Source organism: Octopus bimaculoides, chromosome 1, assembly GCF_046866305.1.
Source record: "Octopus bimaculoides isolate indiv1 chromosome 1, ASM4686630v1, whole genome shotgun sequence".
Lineage (NCBI taxonomy): Eukaryota > Metazoa > Mollusca > Cephalopoda > Octopoda > Octopodidae > Octopus > Octopus bimaculoides.
In genome coordinates this window covers 108785860-108809581 of record NC_142928.1, presented here as the reverse complement: position 1 = coordinate 108809581, position 23722 = coordinate 108785860, and the positions used below count along the sequence as shown (strand labels likewise).

Sequence of the window (23722 nt, the reverse complement as noted above, 5' to 3'; positions counted from 1 at the left end):
AGCAACAGAGTCGCAGACTGTGGCATCCCAAATGAGGCACCTACCTCTAACCAAGGGATAGAATGTTTCTAGATAATCTCGTAAGCTCCAGAATTAAGGGGATATTAATCCAAGCCAGGGCCCACTTAATGACTAGATTTAGCTCTGTGTGACGAGTGAAGTGACCAGCATTTAAGCAGCAAAACAGATTGTGAAGACCTGTGCATTGAGGGGCCTACCAGAGCGACGTCTCAGTCTCCTACAGATGTCAGTTCCCACTCTGAGTGCAATGGAGATGTGGAGTTCATCTAGACTGAGTAGACCTCCAATGTTGGCCACAGGTAGGGCATCAATCCAATCCCCTGAGAATTTTGCACTAACTGAAAGTAGGTGACACCTTGAAAATTGATCAGATTGATCAAGGAGAGGGTTGAAAGTGGCACCTTAACACAGATTGTCCCATACTCTCTGCTTCCGTCTATTCTCAACTGTAACAGGAACTGACAAACCCAGCTCTCACCACTGTAATAGAGCTTCATTCATCTCCCTGTTGGAATTAGTCCATGTTAGAGAGGAAAGGATGTTGCCTACCAAAGGGGAGCAAGCATGGATGGAGGAAAGAAAATAGGGAAGAGATAGAGATGAGCACTTGTGTAGACCTAGACCCCCAAACCTTTTGGGCCAAGCAGCCTGGTCGTGGAACTCTGGGGAGAGTTTGACGTTGACCAAGCATTCAACTTTCCTGAAGATTAGGTTGTCAAAGTATTGGAGGGATAACAGAAAATACAATAGACTGGGAATTGACAAGTAATTCCTAAGTATTAAAAAACTTTGGTGGGGCTTGATTACCTCAAGATTTTTTTTTAAGTTGTTCAAGGTTAGCTATTTTGGATTGAAAGATGGACTTGAAAGCCAGGTCAGTAATTATGGTTCCAAGGGAGCACCATGTTGATGTAGGAGGAATCATGGTCTGCTCATGTGAAGTACTTTCAGAATGTACCCACTATTGGATTCTTCTTGGTTTGAGAAATAAAAAGAAACAGTGCATAAAAAGTGTTAAGATTTGGTACAAACATAAAATAATTGTCTCTAATTTGGTTACAAGGCTAGTAATTTGGGGGAAAGGGTTTAGCCCATTACATTGATCCCCAGTACATGGGCAAAGTTGATCTTGGAAGAATTTGAGCTGGAACAAACGTTACAAAGCATGTTTTCTATTGCTTTAATGATTCTGCCAATCCACCATCCTAATTATAGGCACAAAATAATTACTATCTGGTATAGCCTAGCATAGTTAAACAAATATTAAACAATGATGAGAATCTGTTGAAGTGGGGAAACATGAAAGCTCTAACTTGCACATACTTTGGGGTTTGATAAATTTCACCTTCCTTTAATTTTTGATTCATTTATAACTACTAGCAAGACCCGTGAATATTTCATGGAATTAATAGTAAAGTTATTGGGTTATTTCTGAAAACTTTATCCAAAAACCTGAAAGTGTAGCCTGTGTTGTGTCTGTATCAAAAGATAATCACTCATCTGCTAATCATTGAAAAGTGAAGGAAATTGGAATACAATGATTATTTAATGCACTTTATATACTTTATGCACAATTTTATAGACTTGATACACTGCACTTTCTCTCTCACTCTTCGCCTTACCCTCTTTTTCTCTCCTTTTTCTTTTGCTCTTTGCCTTTCCTTTCAACTAATCATGTGAAAGCATCACAGACAGGCTATACAACAGAGGGAAAAAAACTTAGTTAAAAAAAAATACACATTTCACTCATCACCATCTCTCCTGCTGCCCTTCCTGTCCCTATCTCTCTCCTCCCCTCCCCATCTCCCCACCCATTCCCCCTTCAACTAAATCACATGGAAGTGCTATGGATGGGCTAATTAACAGAGAAACATTGTCATATTTGAAGTTCATAAGGCATTAATTTTGAGTAATAACTATTTTATCTGCTGTAACATAACTGAATGAGCCAACAAGAATGCTTCTAAATGGTTGCTTAACTTGCTAGAAACAACAACCAAGTCATTCACCACAGTTTCAAAAAAGAATACGTTGGATAATATAGTTCTAGGTTGGCTGCATATAGGAAAAAGATGGAATGGTCCCAGCTAGAATGTTTTTGGTTTGATCATAAGGTTGCTTTATCAAAGCTGACTTGGGTTGGAGACAGACAATGTAGAAAGAATGCAAGGTGTATTTATTAAAAATATGCTGTCAGTTTGCAATGAATAGAATTACACCACTTGGAATATTTTCTTGAAGACAGGTTACACATGACATTTGACCTAAGTTGATCATTATTTTAGTCAGCACTTTTATACAGCTCTGTTCGTTCAATCATAATGAGTAAGGAATTTCTTCCCACGTTTCAAACTTCTGGGGTTTACTGATAGGTGATTTTAAATATAATTTATTATATATTTCAAAAAGAAATTTTACATCAGACATAACTCATCAGAATTGTTCTTGTTATAATGGTCACTTTGGGAAAGAAAAAATCCTAACATCGGGCTACAAGTAATCTTAGATGCCAAAAACCTTCCTAAGTATCCTAGCTGTCCCTAATAACACTGTATTCTGGAGCTGTACTAAACTAGGTTTTATGCCTATTTCCTCTATCCATCAGTGCAGATCTTTAGGGATAGTTCCCAATGCACTTATAACCATTGTGATACGTTTTACCCATATTTTCCATAATCTCTGTAATTCAATAGCTAAGTCCTGGTACTTTGCTATTTTTTCATGCATGAAATATGGTCATGGTGAAATCACATGAAGAATTTTATACATTTAGAAATTACATGATCGGTAATAAAGAAATGACTTGCAGAATATGGTAGTAATTACTCTGATAATACAATATAAACATGTTTCTATCATTACACATTGAGTAACTATAACCTGTCTTGTTTGTAATGTCAGTATAAACAGGCACAATTTGCTTGGTTATTAGATATGTAAAAAGGATAAATACCACAAGAATGTGAAGAAATTGATAAAATAAAAAGGTTTTGGTTGGAACATCAAACCATTTCTCACCATGACACTTATGTGTCTAATGAATTAAGGATAAAACTGAGAATCTGACATGTTAGATAATGTATGTGGAGGAGATAGACAATTTGATGTCTATTGGAAGTGTCATAAATTAGTGATGGTGGATAAAGGAGACTTGAAATGCTGCTGCCAATCTTAAAAAAGCAAAACAAAGCAATTGATATTACAGATGTGTATTGCAGAAAATTAACTGAAATACTTTGGTGTCCACATGCAATGACTGGAAATGGCTAATTGATTCCATGTTAGATTTGACTTAACCAGAAAGACTGAAATGCAGTAAGGACAATGCGGAGTCCTCCTTTTTGTGATTAGAACATCCAAACAATGAGATGCAGTATTATAAATGAAAACTCAGAATTTATATTTGTATTATAAATTGTGTTTAAAGGTGTTCATAGTTAGATTAATACTCAACCTCTACAGAAAATGTCTCCATTTCAAAATAGAATTGATATTTAAATCTGGATTTTGTAGAATGAAGAAGATGAGACAATAACTTGACTTGGTGCTAAATTATGGGTAGCATTTCCAGTCCAGATATGAATTCATGAACCAGAAATGGTTATTTTGTCCCCGTTTCAGTACCCAAGCTCTTCAGTACTCAACAAATTATTTCATATAAGAACATAAATATGATTTCCCGTTTGAAATTAATATTTTCCATAACACATGTTTTATTTATCACATCAATCTTCCCATGCCATTTCATAAAATGCTTGAGTCGTACAATCCATCATCATAACATCATTATGAATATACCTTTCAAGTGGTATTTCCAAATCAACTCTTATATCACAATATCTTACCAGTCTAGCTGACTTTTTATCTCATTTAGTATATTTATTATATATTTCAATCTTCTCAGCTTCTTTTGGTGTTGTTTCAATCCATCCTCAGACCTTATATGAAAACTTAGGTCCTTCTTGGGAGTATCATTCTCAGTTATAAAACACTCTTTTTTATTTCAGTATTTATGTTCAACTATCATCATCATCATCATCATCATCATCATCATCATTATTTTAACATCCTCTTTTCCATACTTGTATGAATCAGACAGAATGCATTGAGGCAAATTTTCTACAGCTGGATACCTTCCTGTCAAAAACTAAAATAAGATATTACCTTATGGGCAATCCTTTACAGCTGTTCTAGGATTTTGATGATCAGCAAGTGCAATAATGTGCCTTGCATACATTTACAAGAAGTAAATTGGTCCGTAAATGCATATGAATAACACAAATATAAATTACTGTGTCATCTACCTCATCATCAGATTGTTTGCATTCTTCTCTCTCTCTTATTTGTGATGTTAGAGTATGAACTCTCCGAATATTTATCAATCTATGAAGAACTAATATAGAGGAGGATTGCTAGGATTCTCCTCTCTGTCTGTGATATTAGATAATAAGTTTCCTGGATTTCTGCCATTCTATGGACTTGAATTTTCCTGTTTTCTAGTTTAATTATATTTTTAATACTCATTCTGTATAATACATTTATAAATACTTTGTTGTTATTAACAACCGCCAGTCCATCTTTTGCTTTATTATACTGTCATTATCTCAACTGCTACATTTTGTATGATCAACTCTTGTTCACCTGCATTCTGTATCCCATTGTTTGATGTTGGATGTTAGGTATTTGATCCAGTCCAAGCAATAATCTATTATACACCGTTTGATGTAACCTTACTCATTATATCATCATCATCATTATCATTGTTGTCATTTAAAATCAGTTTTCCTTGCTGGCATGGGTTGGATGTTTCAACAGTATCCAGCAACCTGAAGGGCTGCACAGAGCTCCGTGTCAGCCTTCGCATGGTTTTTACAGCTGGATGCTCTTCCTAAAGCTAGTTACTCTACAGTGTGTACTGGGTGTTTTTTTTTCATGCATGCCACTGGCATTAGTGAGATTGTCAAATAACTTGCAAGACAGAAAAGAACAAATCTTCCTCATCGGAAATTTCTCTAAATCATAAAATATTGATTTGTTTTTGCAAGGCACGATGCCACATTTCCACAAGGGAGAACTGTAGCTGATTGAATCATTTTCATTGTGGTTCTGGTACTTTTCTGTTAACTCTACAAGAATGAAAGGCAAAGTTGTCTATTGAGCAATTTGATTTGAGAGCTGCAGGGAACCTAAATACTCTGGTATTACTTGTAATTATTAATTCATTAAATACTTTCACCCTCCAACTGTTTCAGAGAATTTTGTTAGATTTTGGTAATTTCCCTATTATTTTGTATTATGATAAAATAAAATGTTAATTGAATGTATACCAACAGGCCATTAAAATTCTCTTTTATGATATTCTCTAGTGACTTTGAAGAACATATAATTCACCAAAGCCTGATGCAGATTGTTTTGTCATTCAAATTATTGTTGTTAATTATATTTATAACTTTGTAAATGCCAAATATAAGTTGAAACTTTCAAATATGAATTTTGTTACTGTAATATCACAAGTTATTTCAGGGAAATGAAAGATGAAAGGGAATTTTCACCTGCCTTAACCCTAAAATTTACTGTTAAATTAAAGTAACAATTAGAATGATATAACAGAGTTTGCAGAATGAGTAATTTAAAAATAATAAGAATGCATTATACAAGAAGTGTGCAGACTGCTCATATTGAAAACTATAGAAATGTAAAGCAGGATGATAGACTCTTTTGTGATTGTGTTTTTAACAAGAAAATGTGTAGCAGTTAAGTTTTAGAATCAAAAATTTTCTTTAATTTCATTTCACTTTCGCTATCTCAGAGACAATCATCTAATAAATGATGAAACAGGCTGAAGGTATTGTTCAAGCCATAACATCCCATAGTTTTTCTCAGATCTGCTGTCTTTTTTAGCTAGAGGTGACTGCTATTTCTAGCAGGTCATGCAATCAAGTACAGTTTCATTTATTTTATCTGTATATAGTTTGGAATACAACTTAAAAAGTTTCTTCATAAAACTATTATGGAATTTCTACCAATGGAAATTTTATGTTACTAACATACAGGTTTTGAATTTAAATCATAAACACTGTAACACAGGCAATTTAGGACAGGATGGTATTACAGGGCCATCACTTGTACGTTAAAATAGTATGAATTGCAAACTTTGCAGCTTTCTTTATATACTAGATAACAAATTATAACATTGTCTGTGAATATGTAGTTTGAAATATTTCATAAACATGTTCCTCTTTCTTAGATGACATAAATTTTAACTTCTAGCATGTATATATGTATATATATGCTTTAGATAGAAATAACTACAGGGGCATCAAATTATTGGATCAGGTGATCAAAGTTACAGAGAGAGTCATTGTCTAACTAATTACGGAGAGGGTTAGCCTAGATGAGATGCAGTTTGGTACCAGGTAGAAGCACCACTGATGCTTGCAGGAGAAATATCTAGCCAAAGATAAACATATGTACTTGGCTATTGTTGACTTGGAGAAAGCCTTTGACAGGGTCTCCCGATCCCTTATCTGGTGATCAATACAGAAACTGGGGATAGACGAGTGGTTGGTAAGAGCTTACAAGCCCTGTACAGGGACGCTGTCAGTAGGGTGAGGGTTGGCAACAAGTATAGTGAAGAATTCCGGATAGAAGTAGGGGTTAACCAAGGATCAATCCTCAGCTCTCTCATCTTCATCATAGTCTTCCAGGCAAATAACAGAGGAATTCAAGACAGGCTGCCCCTGGGAGCTCCTCTATGCTGATGACCTTGCTCTAATAGCTGAGTCAGTGACAGAACTAGAGACGACGTTTAGGGTGTGGAAGCAAGGTCTAAAATTGAAGGGCCTTAGGTTAACCTAGCAAAAACCAAAGTCTTAGTAGTTAGGAAGGCTGACAAATCTCAAACCCCTTCAGGTAGATGGCCCTGCTCAATCTGTAGAAAAAGGCATAGGTAGAAACTGCATACAATATACCTGGTGTAAGCTATGGACAAATAAAAGGTGCAGCAATATCAAAGGAAGGTTAACCAGGAAGATCGTTTTCGAGTGCGGCAAATGCACAGCGGCAATAAACACTGAAGATGTACAGAAAACAGATTCCTTCACATGCCGGAGGAAAAACTAGAAGTAGTTGATAGCTTCCGCTACCTAGGCAATCAAGTCTGGAGTGGGGAGGGGTTGCTCTGAGAGTGTAGCGGCTAGAATAAGGATAACCTGGGCAAAGTTCAGGGACCTCCTGCCTCTGCAGGCAACTAAGCGCCTCTCGCTCAGGATGAAAAGTTGACTGTACGATGTCTGTGTGTGAACCGCCATGCTACACGGCAGTGAAACATGAGCCATGACTGCTGAAGACATGTGTAGGCTTGAAAGAAATGAAGCTACTATGATCAGCTGGATGTGTTATGACAGTGTGCATACACGATAGAGTGTGAGCGCCCTGAGAGAAAAGTTTGGCATAAAAAGCATCAAATGTGGTGTGCAAGAGAGACGACTGCACTGGTATGGTCATGTATTACGTATGGATGAGGACAGCTGTGTGAGGAAGTGCCACACCATAACTGTGGAAGAGGTAGGCCCAGGAAGACATGGGATGAGGTGGTGAAGAATAACTCCGAACATGGTGCTTCACAGAGGCAATAACAGGAGACCAAGACCTTTGGAGATGTGATTGAGAAGACCCAGCGACTACAGTGAGATTGCTGCCATGGCTGATACTAGTGTTGCATGTCCAGCCTATTTAAGAGTACTCTTGATGTGTTGTGCGATATGGTATGCTTGAGAAGACCTGTTGAGTCAAGTAAAACCAAAATCGTAGCTGTGGCCAGTGCCCCCTGACTGGCTTCCATGTGGGTGGAACGTAAAAAGCACAATCCAAATGTGGTAGATGCCAGGTCTGCCTGACTGGCTCCCGTGCTGGTGGCACATAAAAAGCAACATCCGAAAGTGGCCAATGCCCACACCCACTGACTGGCTATCATGCCAGTGGTATGTAAAAAGCACTATCCGAATGTGACCGATGCCAGGGCTGCTTGACTGGCTCCTGGTCTGGTGGCACATAAAAAAAGCACCATCTGAATGTGGCTGATGCCAGTACCCCTTGACTGACTCTGGTGCCAGTGGCACGTAAAAAGCACTATCCAAATGTGATCGATGCCAGGCCCGCCTGACTGGCTCCTGTGCTGGTGGCATGTAAAAAGCACCCACTACACTCTTAGAGTGGTTGGCATTAGGAAGGGTATCCAGCAGTAGAAACATTGCTACTGGTTCTCTAGACCTCAGTCAAACCATCCAACCCAAGCCAAGATGGAAAACGGATGTTAAACGATGATGATGATATAAACAAGTAGAATTGATCATTAATCTCCAGTGAGAACCCCTAAATCCTGAGCAAATGTTTGTCTACTGCAAATGGTTTTCTTTACAATTTTTCTACTTACTTCAGTAAACAGATCAACTATTGATTTTGATAATCACTGGTGAGCATTTCAAATGTTCTATCAACTCCTCAGTCACCATTTTAACAATTGATTATATATTCCACAGACGTGTACTTTTAATGTAACATTCAAGCACAATTAATGACAAAACCAGCCCTCTCAACTTAGAGGTACAGTCTAACAGGCTTTCACAGTTTCTGCTAATCCAATTTTACTGACAAGGGTAAGATAGAAAACATTTTGCTCAACATGCTATGAACAGAAATTGAATGAGAGTGTAGCAGTAATTTGAAACCAAATCCCTGGATACATAGTCAAACATCAGGAGCAAACCACTGCAGTTTCACATGATTGATCTATTAATCAACCAATCAGCATGAAGCAATGGCATAGACAAGTTTCCTTGAACATTCTAGAATTTGACTTTTGGTCCCTTATAAAAAACATTTGGCGTGCATGTTTACAAGCCAGACAATCCAAGAAGACAACTAAGACAGATGGCACAGATAAAAGATAGACAACTTCCATTGCCACAAATATAGCACAATTGTTTTTTTAGTTACGTTGGGCAAGCTGTAGGTTGCCATATCAATAGCTTGCTGTAAACTCCAAGTAGTGTCTCTCTCCCAGTATGTAATTATTTTGTCATCTTTAAAAAAAAATCATCAGTTTGTCTTTATGTGTGATAATAAAATATTGGGCTAAATGTTTGCAGATGCTGTTCATTTACTTCTACATGTAGTGCAAGAAAGATATTTTCATTCATCAACTCAACCAGTCACCACCACAGACCAGACCAACAACCTTCAAACTGTGCCATTGGTGACCCTAGACATAAACAACTACCACATGAAGAAAGCTCAAAGGGAGCAAAAGCTATCACACATGCAAATCTTACCACTGCAAGCTATAATGTTGGGAACACTTATCTTAGACACATCTTTTGTCTTGCTCAAAATAGCAGTCATATCTACCCTTTAATACTGAGTAAAATCTCTTCTCTAGAATATGATTCCAGAGCAAAGTTGATCTGGAAATTCTCCAAGTTCGCTATTACAGCCAGTATTTAATCTTTTAATATCCTTTCGTTTGTGTGATTCCAAATAATTTCCATTAAAAAGAATGGTATCTTTACTTGTTCTGTCCATTTCTTCTGAAAATAGCAATAGGTTAATTATTTAAGCTGCCTTATCCTTTGCTTCACTTCCATATATTGGAGGTCCTTCCATTTGGTTTTCTCAGCTCAAAGCCAATTTTGCAGGAATAAAATTTCTTTAGATATGTGTCAATATCACCTTTTAGTTAGTGTCTTGCCTTCAGCAATAAAGCCAGAGATTTGATTACCAACCATTCTGGCTCCACATCTTATCAAAGCATGAAGCAGTTTCACCAGCTCCTTTACAGAATCTGTTGATGTTCCTAAAACAGTCATAACTACTACTTATGGATTTTTCAAATTTCTTAAAATGCCTTTAGGTCTTTGGAATGCTAATACATCTCAGAGATTTATGATGAAATTCACGCATGGTTTAGACTTTGCATTTGTTGACTGCTAGCCCTATGGAAGTGCAGCATGAACATCACTTAAAAAGAACTTTTTACAAGATAGTTCAATGTAACTGACCCTAGTAAATGTCTTTTTGGTGTTTCTTCTATTATTTTTGGGACATATTATTGATAAAGATGTAATTTGTCTATTAAAGGAAATGTAGATGCCATTATAAATATTTTTGTCCCTGCATTAATTTTCTATAGAGGTTTTAGTCTTCACTGTACAGAAACCATACTTCCATCAAGAGATTTATGTAATTGTAAAAGAAAACAAAAACTATTTCTCTAAATCCAGCAGAATTGCAATCTTGTAATGAAATCAAAGAAAAGTTAACTAAAGTTACACTATTAGCCCATCTGCTCCTCTATCATTGGAATCTGTGGGGTACTGCAACAGTTTGTTTAAGATATTTGGCAACTCCTTCCCTTTTTTTTTCCAAGCACTTCAAACCAACAGAAACAAGGTCAGTACTTTTGGAAGAAAATTATTAGTCACTATTTATCTGTGAAGCATTATCAACATTTCTTTGGATGAACTTTCATCATTATGTAAATCATAAGTCACTGACATATGCAATGCAATCTAAGACTGATAAATACTGAGAGACACCTTGATAATATCTGGCAGGGTGCTGATAATTCTGCAGTAGACACCTTATCCAGTATCTATGCTTTGCATTCCACTGATACAATTGACTTGGAAAAGATTGCTATGGATCAAAAGGACAATAAAGAGTTATTACAACTCCAGACATCAGTCTTCTCTAGATGTTCATCTATAACTACTGCATTCTAGTGTTTCATTTATATGGTGTGATGTTTCTACTGGACTGTGTGCCCAAGAGAATCATCTTTACTCTCCATAATTTATCTCATCTGTATATTTCAGCAATGGTGAAGCTAATTTCGAATCATTTTGTTTGGCCTAGTACGGAGGACATTAATAATTGGGTGTGCCATTCTTCGTCCTGCCAAAATGCCAAGGTCAAAACACCATGAGACACTTTCACTATTTCTGACCCTCATTTCAAACATATCCACATAGATACTGTAAGTCCTCTTCCACCAGTTCGGGATAAAATGTATCTTTTGACCTGTATAGACTGTTTTTTCCAGATGGCCCAAAGCCATAGCATTTAAGGATATTTCATCCCTTACACTTGCAAAGGCTCAAACAGCCAATTTCATGTTTTGAAGCACTTATGACAATAACAACCAACATGAGTCATTAGTTTGAATCCAATCTTTTCACCAACCTATCTAACCTGCTAGGTATGTGTTGAATTTGTACTACAGCTTACCACTGTGTTTAACAAAATGATGGAACATTTTCGATAGCTTAACAAGCACATTCTGATTCAGATAGGTTAGAAACCTTGCTGATTGTGTTACTAGGTTTATATACCACTTCAGGATGACAGGTTATTCCCAGGTAGGTTGGACATTTACACAGCCTGGTCATTGGTTACAGCTACTCAAAATGACCCAACTATATTAACTGCAAAATTACATGATGGAAATACCTCTTAATAATGAGACTGCAGTTGATTAAAACTTTCATTCCACCTGATATCGCTACCTGTTCTCATATTTGTAAGGAGCTATGCAGTCAAGCATCTCTTGCAGACAGTATATTCCAGCCCATACCAGCATTAAAAAGTAAACCAAAGTGAATGGCTTTGACATTCAGGGGAGACAAGAGACTGTCAGTGTTGATTGGCTTAAGCAGGTTATCGTCAAGTCTAATCCCCAACCACAACACTCCTCTGCCACACCTGAACAATCCATACACAAGCATAATGCATTATCCAACAACAGTACATCTTATACAGACAGGGGAACCAAAAGTGGAAGAAGAGTACAGTGGTCAGCTAGTAACACTCGCACATTTTTAACACAAAAAACTGCAGAACTTTTCATTGTAGTAAGGACATTTTTTCAAGTTCTTCAGTATTCAATGCACGTTCCTTTTCTTTTTGTACTTGTATTGGTCTCTCTCTTTTTACATTCTGTAATGGCAGGGAAGGGGCTGCTGTAGCAGTGATTTGAAACCAAGAACTAAGATAGATGGCAACAGGAACCTTTGTCACTACAAATATAGCACAATTGTTTCCAATTATGTTAGGCAAGCCACAGATTGCTGTAAATGCCAAGTAATATCTCTCTCCCAGTATGTAATTATTGCTGTTATCTGTAAAAGGCCAATGCAGTTTGTCTATGTGTAACAAAATCTTGGTAAATGTTTGCAGGTGTTGTTCAGTTACTTCTACAGAAATCAAGAAACAGATTTTCATTTAACTCAACCAGTAATCACCACAGACCAGACCAACAACCATCAGATGATGACAAGGGATTTCATGATTGCAAAGAGAACTTCTTAACCACTTTACCCCAATACAGTAAGTTGAGATTGTTAGCATATAGTTATGGTTTGAAACATTAAAATCCGTGGTAAGAAAAATAGCTGCTGATGCCAAATATTTCATCTAGTACAAGAGCACACCCATGACATGTTTCTATCTTGTTTTGTGAAATATAATTTTACCATAAATTGTTGAATAGTTTAGAAATTGAGATGTTTATCATTAAGATAAACAGGAGGACAGTATCTGCATATTTAATACATGTAGCATGTAAAATATATGTAGTTTGTGAAGTCTGTCGTGAATAGAAAGAAATATAATAAAAAAAAAAAGGGATTGGTGCAAAGAATGAACACAAAATATATTTCAAAATTTAGAAGTAGCAAAAAATTTATAATTATTATATTTTTAATGAATTTAATTGCATTATTTCTTCAAATTGATCATTAGTAGTCTGCAAATAATGTGCTAAAGCAACTTAGAAAACTGAGTAAGTTTGTGTACTTGTCAGAGAAACAAAACATTTCAGGCAAGGCCTTTTGAGAACAAAAATGAACTAGGAAGCAGTAAACATTTTTTTTTTTCATAAGAAAAATATATACTAAATATAATTTTGTACTTCAGAATTGCTTTTGGACATAAGAAACTGTACATCTCCAAAACCCTTTGAGACATTAAAAACATACATAACGTATATAGAAATATACTATTGACAAACCATTTCAACTTATCCTTGTATAGATTTATGGTATGCAACCAAAGTTCTCAGTAACTGAAGACTATATTTCAGTTACAAATTTAAAGCATTTACTTGATCACATTCATCTTTATAAATTGGTAGATGTTTCTAGCAGTGGTCAAACTAAATATATTGTCACTGTTTTGATAAGCAATTCATCGAGGCAAATTTCTTACAGCCAAATGCCCTTCCTGAAACTATTCCCAAGCAAGTTAATTTTTCCCCCCATAATTGGACATATTTTTAGGGAAGATTGCATATGAACAGCACCACTTGTTAGATGGTGAGGTTTGTTTACAATTATCACAATGTCAAAATATAACATACAACACATATGACGAACTTCTTTCAGTTTCTATCTACCAAATCCTCTTGGACAGTCCAAGTGCATAGTTAGAAGACACTTGCCCAAGTTGCCACACAAAACCATGTAATTGGCAAGGAAACTAATCATGTGAAGAGTAAAAATCTTACACGAAAAGAGGTAAAAGTTGGTAATAGAAAAGACATAAGGCTGTAGAATATTACCTTAGACCTTTGTCCAACAAAGTCAGCACGGAAAGTGTGGATGTAAAAAGGATGATGATGAGATGTGAGCCAAAGTTCTCAGTAAGTGAAGACTATAATTCAATGGCAAGTTAAAGGCATTTACTTGATCACTTTCATCTCTATAAACTTTCCATTAAAGTTCAGATCCCTACTTAATAAAATTTGTAATGAAAATGTAAAAAAATATACTGTGGTTTTTCAGCTGCCATCATTCCACTTTATAAATTTATATTTAACTTCTTAGTTGCTGCTTTTAGGAGAGAGAGAGCTGTCACATCCACTGGGCTGTCCAGTCAAAATAAGCCTTTATTTTGGCAGTTCCAACTAACTTTTTCTTAGTGTTTAAGACAAGACTATGACAAGAAAACTGGACAGTTCAAGTAGATTAAACTCACACCTCCAAAAATATATTTGCATACTTTATTTAGATATGTTTTATGATGAGATGTTTTTTAATTGATTAGTTTTATATTTTGTTCTCAGAGAAATTGATATTTTGAGACTGGTAAATTTACACTATTTGTGTAAACATATTGTAACTGGTTATATACCAATTTTATCAATACAATAATAAAACTTAGAAACACTAATAAAACAACTGACATACATTCTGTATGTTCTAGATCAAACCCAGCTGCAATCTAATTTGTTTTTCAATTAACAAGCAAGATTTTGTTCACATTTTGGAAATTGAATTTAATACAAATGAAAATGAATTGCTGTGATGAGTAGGAGGCAAGAGAGAGATGTAAGAAGTCAGGCAGGAATTGAAGAGTTGGAGGACTATAAATAGAGGCAATGATTCAGAAGTCCACAATGATAAATATGGAGTTTGACGTCTAGGACGGGTAATACTGATTATTATATGAAGACCAATGAGGATGTGGATAGCCTCCGTAACTGGCAGCATTCTGTAAATAAATAAGACAGAATTTTAATACAGACAAGAAAACAAACATTCCAGCAAAATTAATAATAGTTAAATCTTTAGCATTTAAACCGGCCAAAATATTCAATTTTATGTTCAAACTGGCCAGATGTGGCCTCTCTCACCTATCCTACAATATCATTCTAAAAATTAACAGTTACCTCATAAAAATCTCAAAGCTACAAGATAATACATGATTAATTCATAGCAATGTGAATAAATAAGCATTATATTTAATGGAATAATCTGAATGCTAAAGGGTTAAGTTTATATCATAAAATATGAGAGGAGAGAAGAAAGTGTCTAAGACTCTTTTAACAGCCAAAGTAATATCATCATTAAGCCTTAGATATTTTCTCTTGTCCTGGGTCCTAATAAGGCAGGTTACCATGGTATATAAACAACTAAGATCACAACATTCCTTCTGAATGAGACACCAGTTCTCATTTACAGCTGACTGTACTGCAGCAATGTGAAATGATGGGATTCTGCTTAATACAACACACCACCCAGTCCAAGAATTGAAACAAGCTTGCAATCATGAGTGCAAGTCCTAACCACTAAGTCACCTGTTGCCACAAAATATGGCTGTTATTTCTTGACAAAAGAGGCCAACTGATTTATTTTAGTCAAGACTTACCAAATTCATTTTAGATAGCATTAGTCATTCAACCAAGCTTAGTGTTTGTGTGTGAAAGTTGCAATACTGAAATATTTTCTTCTATATAAAACATTTCGAAAATTTAAGGTTATTTATATATTTATAATAATAATTTCAGGCAATCAAAGAGCAGGAAAACCTCTCAAAAGCCAAAAGATTTCCACTAAAGAAACTAGAGAGAAAATGGAAAATTGTAGCTTAGTTAGGAAATTAGAAGTATCTCCCCCCCCCCCCCCACCAATGCTAACAATAACATACATTATATAAGACTGGGATAAATCAACAACAATAAAAAATAGGTAATGATTTCACTTACTTGATATGAACCCCAATGAGCATACTGAAAAGGGGTATTTTGTTGTACTACATTAGATATATCATTATTGCCGGACACAGTTGTTCCGACACTTGTTGCAGATAATATGTCTTTTGATCCATTGGCACGGGTGCAGTTGTTATTCACTCCACCATCCAATTTAGCCTTTTTCTCCAGTGGATCTTCTCTGAAAATTATTTTAAAACAGTGTAAATCAAAATATTTTAAAGCTATATAATAAAAAGAAAGGATAAAAACTGAGTATCATAATGGTATGTAAATTATCTTTCAAGTAATAAATTTCATAGGCAAAGAAAAAATTACACTTCGCATCAGTTTTTCAGGCCACCAGCCATCCCTTGGCACACAGGCCACAAACATAGACCACTTTCTGCAGGAAGTTCAAAACTGTATTTCACAAATAAAACTTAACCTAATCAACATATTATTTTGTTGTTTTTACATCCAAAACTTTCTTTTGGCCACCCCATTATTGTTCCACTTTTCCACTTCAACACCCTACTGGATCCTTTCTACCACCCTAAGGCACAGGGGAGTACCACCCACTTTGGGAACCACTACTTTACATCATGGTGACTACTATTTCAGGAAATTCATTTAGCTAATCTCATCTGTATAAAGTGACCTACCTATATAGGAGCTAAATATTTTTTTGCTATGCAATGAGAGGGCTATTATCTCTAACTTCAGAAGACCTCTATTACATCATGAAAAATCAATAGTTAAAAGAGACTGTGATAGTAATGCTGACATTAGAAAAGGAAAATTCCCAGTGGATGTTCAATTAAAACAACTGTCCAGTGTGCACTCTGTAGTGTCAGATGTTTACAAATCATCTCACAAACATCAATATTAACTTTTCATATGAATATTAAAAATTGGAGGAGAAAAAAAAAAAACATTTTCAAGTCAGTTTCGTTCAATATTTTAATTTACCTGAATTTAACTATATGGTGACATATTACACCAAATTCAATCAGAAAATCCTTTCATTGCTACAATCACACACATTTTTTTCCCCTTTCTATGGTTTTCTTCAGAGATGTTTTAATATAAACCCTTAAGAGTTTCATTCAATCTCTATATGCATAACCATTCTCCATGCACCCAAATTAAAAAATGCATAGAATTCATCTTTGTTGTACTATACTGCAATTCTATATATTTTAATGGAATAAGAGATAACTTATATTATGCATTAGTTTTAAAACAAAACTTGATTTTACATCTAATTCAATCTATCTGTAATTAGTTTTGAATCCAAATTTGCAAGCATTTCCTGGGAGGTACTTTGTGCTCCAAACACCCACTTAAATGTAAACCAGAAAACAAAAAAAATTGACATTTTCTCAGACCATATAAATTTTTTTAATTATTTGAAATACAGGAGCAGTCTGTTCTGATTAGAAATATAACAAAAGGGTAAACTCTGATTAGTTTGGGAGAAAGAGCTATAACAGAAAAAACCTCTGATAGTTTTATTGTTTTACAAGTATTTCTCAATGCTAGGATGGAGTATTTGACAGCTTGCCTTGTCAGCTACTAAGTGGTTTTTGGTGTCAGCCAAACAGGTTGGGGGGAAAAAAAAAGAAAGAATTTCTAACATTAGTACAATAGATTATATGGGCCTTTTTCAGTTTTTGTCTACCAAACCCACTTACAAAGATTTGGCTGGTCTGAGGCTGTAGAAGACACTTGCCCAAGGTGCTTCAATGCTTAACATATACACCAAGCTATATAGAAATGGAAATTAGGTGACATGAGCTTTATTTTTCTTTACAGAATGCAACTCAAAATGAAAGAATACTTACCCACATTCAACCATTTTCCGTTTCTTTTCTATGTGAGCCTCTTTCAATACCTTTTGGTGCTCATCATAAGCATCAAGCAACCTAAAAGAAAAAGGAAATCCACAATCAGCATTAAGTGTGTGTGCAGGCACAATTGAAAAATTTTTTTATTTGGTTTAAGTCATTAGATTATGGCCATGCTGGAGCATCACTCAGAGTTAGGTTTTCTTTTTAATCAGTCATATCAATCCCCAGTAGTTATTTCATCATCTTATATTTTAATATTTGTCAAAGTTACCATTTTTACTCAATTATAAAATAAAATTAAAATTAAAAATCAAGGAAGTAGCCTCTTTGATTAAATTGTAACACAAATGTTAGCTTTTACTCATTAATGTTACACTATGGAATAAAAAATTATTTTAAAACAAAATTATCATAATTAAACTACTTACTTGGTAATATCTTTTCCAAAATCTTCTAAAAATTCTATTCGTCTTTGTGAAAATTTAATTTTGCTTTGTAAAGACATGTTAGTTGATAATGTAAATTTAAAAGTGTCAAGTATTGAATCTTCATTCATTGGTTGCGTCTGATATTCAATATCTAATAACTGAAGGTGTAATTTAGGATTTGTCTGAAAAAGGAAATGAGTAAAAGGTTGATAAAGCTTTATATAACACATTTAACAAAAAAAAAATTTTTTTTAATTAAAAAGCCATTTTTTTTTTTCCAAATAGCTTTCCAACAATTGTATGGGTTATGTATCTACTTCACAAGCTTTATCTTAATTTTATCAAAATGTTCCTTTCTCAAAATTCTTAATCAGCTATGACATCAAATCTGAATTTTAAGTAGACCAATTTCAACATTTAGGTCCTCTAATAATCTTTTCTTTTAGAGGCACAAGACCTGAAATTTTGAAGAGGGGACTAGTAGATTACATTGACCCCAGTGCTCAACTGGTTCTTTATTTTATTGATCCTGAAGGGAAGAAAGGCAGTTGACCTTGACAGAATTAGGACTTAGAACATAAAACTGGAAGGAATGCCATTCAGCATTTTTGTCCAGCATGTTAACAATTCTGCCAGTTTGTCACCTTAAGTCCTCTAGCAAAAAAAAAAAAAAAAAAAACCTTAGAATATGTAACAAATTTTTCTATGATGGAATCTTAGAAAATAAACTTATTACTTATCACTTGCCTGCAATATAGCAGGAGTTTTGGAAAATGGGAACTGAATTAATTTTATTTATACTTCATAGTTAAACCTAATTTAATCTATAATAAAAAATAAAATCTCACAGATTTTAGTCTCATTTAACAATTTGAGAAAATCAACTATCTAGATACATCAGTTTATTTTGTAGAGAAATGAAGGAAACCTTTCCAAATGCAATTAGAGAGAGAGAGGAAAAAATTGTTATGTTTTATTAATAAATGACAACAGGATGAAAGTTTTTTTTTTTATAAAAGCCTGTCTACTTACCTCATCAATTTCTATTGCTTCTTTTAAAATTTCTTTGGCTTTATTTACATCATGACAAACCTATAATTGTATAAAGTAAACAATTTCAACTTGTCGATATATTAACCAAAGTGCCATACTTGTAAAATTAATTTAAATTTAATCAAAGATTGTCAAATATCTTAGAATTACAATTACCTTTGACAGGAAACGTGAGTATTTTATGGCAAAAAATGAACGTATTTCTTTGGTAGCTGCTGTATCCATGTATTCTTGGAACAAAGCTGCTGCAGCAGCAAAATTGTATTGATGCCGCTCTAAACTTATTCTCCGAAGTGCAACCATGGCAAGCCCAGGAATGTTTTTTTCTAGATTGTTTAATATTTTCCAAGCTTCATCATAATTACCTTCAAAAACAAAATTTGTTTAAGCATTTACACACAAAGTGAAGGTTTATACTGAACTTTTCAAAAATCTTAACCAGCTGCTCTTTTCTAAGAAATTGTAAACATTTAGAAGTAAAAACAAAATATGATTTTAAAACTAGATGGTGCAGTATCCAATTACTTATCATTGGTGAATTAAAACAAAAATTGTAAATGCATGTACACAATCCCTAAAAATGATAAATTTTCAAAACTTTAAAACTTCAGCTGAACACATATCACTGACTAAATATTCAGCATTCTATAAGTATACAAAATCACTGTCAAAGAAACTACAATATAAACACATTAAGTGTGTATATTCTTTGCAAGTCCATAAGCCTAATTATACTATTCTTTTTTTTATTCCTTTGTGCTAGAAGCAGATTTTTATGACATTTGACAATAAATACTTTACATAACCTGCGTCCAATAATTCAATTTATCAAAATTTCCACTAATACATATGAATAAACACTATGTAAGAGGCTGTGAAAATTTTGTGCAACGACTGTGGACATGCTGGGGTTCCTCTTTCAAAAGCATAATTCCTTGAAAGGTAAATTGATCCTATATATGATTTGAACTTAGCCAAAAGTTATTTCATCTGATACTCTACTTGAAGGATCAAATCTGCAATATATATATATATATATATATATATATATATAATTTTTAGGAAAAAAAAAACAATATACACCTCTCTGTACAGGTTTATAGAAATATACTTTATTCTATTACTGGTTCTTGTTTTTGGATTGCAGCCATTTTAGGGCATCACCTTTAAAGCTTTTAGTCAATTATATCAATGCCAGTACCTAACACTACATAAATTACAATTAGATGCAATAAGATATCAACCCTATATTAACAAAGACATCTTAGAAATTGTTTCATTTCTTCAATTGTATCGTAATAATATTGAGGTGATACTCCATACATTTTCCTCAAATATAATTCAGTATAAATGTACTCCTGCCATCTAATTTGTAACTGTCGAGAGAATTCAATTAATGGCATGCCTTTATTGCCTTGTTTGTTTATACAAATTTGTTTCATCTTCATTGCTGCTAGCATAACAATACCATTACCTACACCATCCACAGTAAAATCAGAACATTTTTCTCTAAATAATTACAACATCCTGAGAGAAATATATTAGAAAGTAGCTGAAGTTGGTCATACAGTAAGCAACATCTTTGAAAAATATGCAAGATTTGTGAATAAATTAAATTTCAATAACATTTACATATACAAATAAATGAAGTTTTATTAGGTTATAAGATATCTCGTGAATGAGCAAGCATTTTCTTCTTGTCCAAATCCCCTCATTATCAAGGCAAAAATGGTGTTTTAGGTGTCACAAGATATCTTGTGATCAAGCTTTGGGGGTTAAGTTGTTTGTTCAATAATACACTTGATAATTCTATTAAAAAAGAAAATATTCTAGTCAGGTTTATAGGAAATCAATTTTTCACTTACCTTGACTTTCTTCAAAAGCAGCCCAAGTTAAATGTATTGATGGCTTTTTAGGTAAATGAATATTACATGCTCTTTTATAAACATTGCGGGCAGCTTCAATACTATGCTGTTCTATATATCGAGCATACTATAAAAAAAATGAAAACATACAATTTAATCAAGATACTATAAAATTTTCCTGTTAAGAAGAATATCAACACGATGTCATGTTAAAGATGAAATGGACATAACTAAAAACAAAGAAAATTTTAAGGTGGTTCATACACATCACATGACCATTTCCATGCGAGAGAGAGAGAAGACTGTGCTGGTATGGTCTTGTGATGTGCATGGATGAGGGCAGCTGCATAGAGTGCTGATCTCTATTTGTGGAAAAGGTAGACAGGAGACGAAGTGGCAAGGAATGATCTTCAGATGTTGAGCCTCACAGAGGGGGTAATAGGGGACTGACATTTCTGGCAATTTTGCTGTGCTTAAGAAGACATATCAAGCTAAGTAATATTGTGGCCACCCATGCATACAGACATGTTCTTTATGGCCATCCCCTCCCCCACCAACCAAGTTACACACAATCTGACCTCTGTCAAAACTGCCTCACCACCTATCTTTCCAACAACACTCATGATCATTACTCTCTGCAGGCCCCTCTACTCTCCCTTACATATCTACTATACCCACCTACCAGCCACTCCAATTTCTCTCACCATCAGTTGCTACTGTCACCTGTTCACACCATTTCTCTCTCACTGTTTCTCTATCACTCCTCCTCTTCCCTTTTCCTACTAGGGCAGCCAAATATTTCCTTTATCCCTTTATTATATTCTAATTTATCACCTGGCACAAAGCCACCTCCCTTGATTCCACTCCCTCTCCTTTGTCTCACAAGTTACTTGGCAACCTTTAAAGCTTCATCTTTACATTAAACAATTTGCAAATAAGTTCTCACTTTAAATGCTATATGCAAATGCCTCTATAACTGATGATTTTGTTAGGACTAATCTGTAAATACTTCAGAGAAATATTTTCAAGAACAAAATTTTGTTCTTTTACCATAAAATATAAACAGAAAGTTTAGATGTACAGCTATTGCAAGAACTTTCATATTGGGATATGTGGAAGGTGGCTATAATAGAAGTTTGATCAACTTAAGTCAGCCTCATTAAAATATGGATTTTTTTTTTAAATGGCACCTTAAATAGAACGAAACAAATTTATATTTTCAATGAGTAAATTTCAGAAACTTACTTTCAACCAAAAATCTTCATATAATGCAGTCGCTATTAAGCATCTTTCAAAGAGAACAACAACTCTCTCATGAGTTCCAAATTCAATTTCAAAATCTAAATAATCTTTCCAGTTTTTCAACTGTGATCTTTCTAAAGGTTTAACATGGAAATAAGGCCGTTTGATCTGAAAATTGATACTGAATAGTTATATTACATTTTATATAATACAGAAATTTCCAAAGCATTTCTAATAAAGTTATAGAATGACCAAAGAGAAAATATGATAGTCTTAATAATAATATTCAAAGGAATGACTGAATAAAAATGTGTTATGTATTAAGAAAATCAGTTCACTTTAATTCCTATACCAAAACAATATAATTTTCCCTTTGGTTTTTATCAATAGAAACATCTTAGAAAATCTGTCAAGCAGAGAGCATATTTAATAACGACACAATTTCTTTTTAAGTATTTTAAATCTGTTATTCCAGCGTACTTCAATATCCTTTTAATAGTTGTGGATAGAAAGCAAATAATATAAAATTTCCATTGATTAGAGGGTCCAGTAGTTGATCAGTGTGAATAACAAGAAGGATGCTTTGATTCTAAGCAACATATCAAATCAAATGAGAACAAAGCCATGTTCAACAGAAAAATGTTTCTTGCCTTGTAATTTAATCATGCCACCTTTAGATTGGAGACCTGATATGAATACTTGAAATGGATTGGATCTGCTATAGGTACCCAGCAGCTAGTAGAAAGATTAAGTTTACCACCTAAGAGTAGTACTTTCGTCTACCTGCTTTCATTCACATTCCATCAAAAATTATGGTAGAATACACTTGCTCAAGGTGTCATACATTAGGAATAAACTAGTAAACACAAAAGCGCAAAACAAATTCTTAACCATATATATATATGCCCACACTTTTAGTAGGATACAACAAAAGTTAACTTGTTCAATATTTCAACATTGTAATATTATCAATTTTATGCAGTAAATTGCTCAGTAGTTTTGTTTTTTTTTCTACAAGAAACACTTAAATATCCAACAGCATATATTTCATTTCAGATATTAAAAGTAATTTTGAGAAGGACAAATAGGAAGAACTAAGTCATTTGTTATATCTGTAAATTAAAGTGTGGTGGAGTGAACCTGTTTCAAACAATATGTGCAAAGAAAGAAAGGTCAATAACAATGGCTTCAATGGAATTTTATCAATTGCATCGACCCAACTACTTTAGTATTTTATTCATCTCTTTAAAAAAAAAAGACGAAAAAGCAAAGTAGTCTTTCGGCCTAAGGGAAATAACTTGGACAGTCGTTAATACCTTTTTTTTTTTTTAACACCAGTTTTTTTTAGTTACCCTATACACACACGAGGGGTACCCAAACCAGAATTTTGCAATATAAATTTATTCACTCAGTTTTACATGTTTTTATCGCCTTCAAAATATTCTCCATTTTGAAGCAATGCATTGGTTCAGATACATTCTCCACTATTCAAAGCAGTCCTGGAACTCTTGCAAAGTGATGCCTTTTAATGCCTCCCTCACTTTTTTTCTTCAGCTCTTCCACATCTGCAAGACGTTTTCCTTAAAGAACTTCTTTTCATTCGGGGAAACAGAAAAAAGTCGCAAGGAGCAAGATCGGACGAACAGGGAGGTGGGTAAGCGAGGTCATGCCATTTTTGGCAAAAACTGTCTCACACTCAAGGTGGTGTGTGCAGGTGCATTGTCATGACGAAAC

The 23722-nt window shown here is 34.3% G+C and overlaps 1 protein-coding gene across 2 annotated transcripts in view; it reads right to left on the bottom strand.

Annotated features, from left to right (window-relative positions):
- Positions 1 to 14327: 14327 nt before the first annotated feature.
- LOC106883738 (pre-mRNA-processing factor 39) overlaps positions 14328 to 23722 on the bottom strand; it is a 43099-nt gene continuing 33704 nt past the window's right edge. For both annotated transcript variants that reach the window (XM_014934852.3, XM_014934853.3), the window contains 8 exons: positions 21992 to 22156; positions 20747 to 20873; positions 19038 to 19246; positions 18861 to 18920; positions 17829 to 18010; positions 17395 to 17475; positions 15563 to 15749; positions 14328 to 14568 (listed from right to left, as the gene is read on the bottom strand). In XM_014934852.3, coding sequence (XP_014790338.1) covers positions 14497 to 14568; positions 15563 to 15749; positions 17395 to 17475; positions 17829 to 18010; positions 18861 to 18920; positions 19038 to 19246; positions 20747 to 20873; positions 21992 to 22156 — 1083 coding nt within the window. In that variant the 3' untranslated portion in view covers positions 14328 to 14496. The remainder of the gene's footprint in view (positions 14569 to 15562; positions 15750 to 17394; positions 17476 to 17828; positions 18011 to 18860; positions 18921 to 19037; positions 19247 to 20746; positions 20874 to 21991; positions 22157 to 23722) is intronic.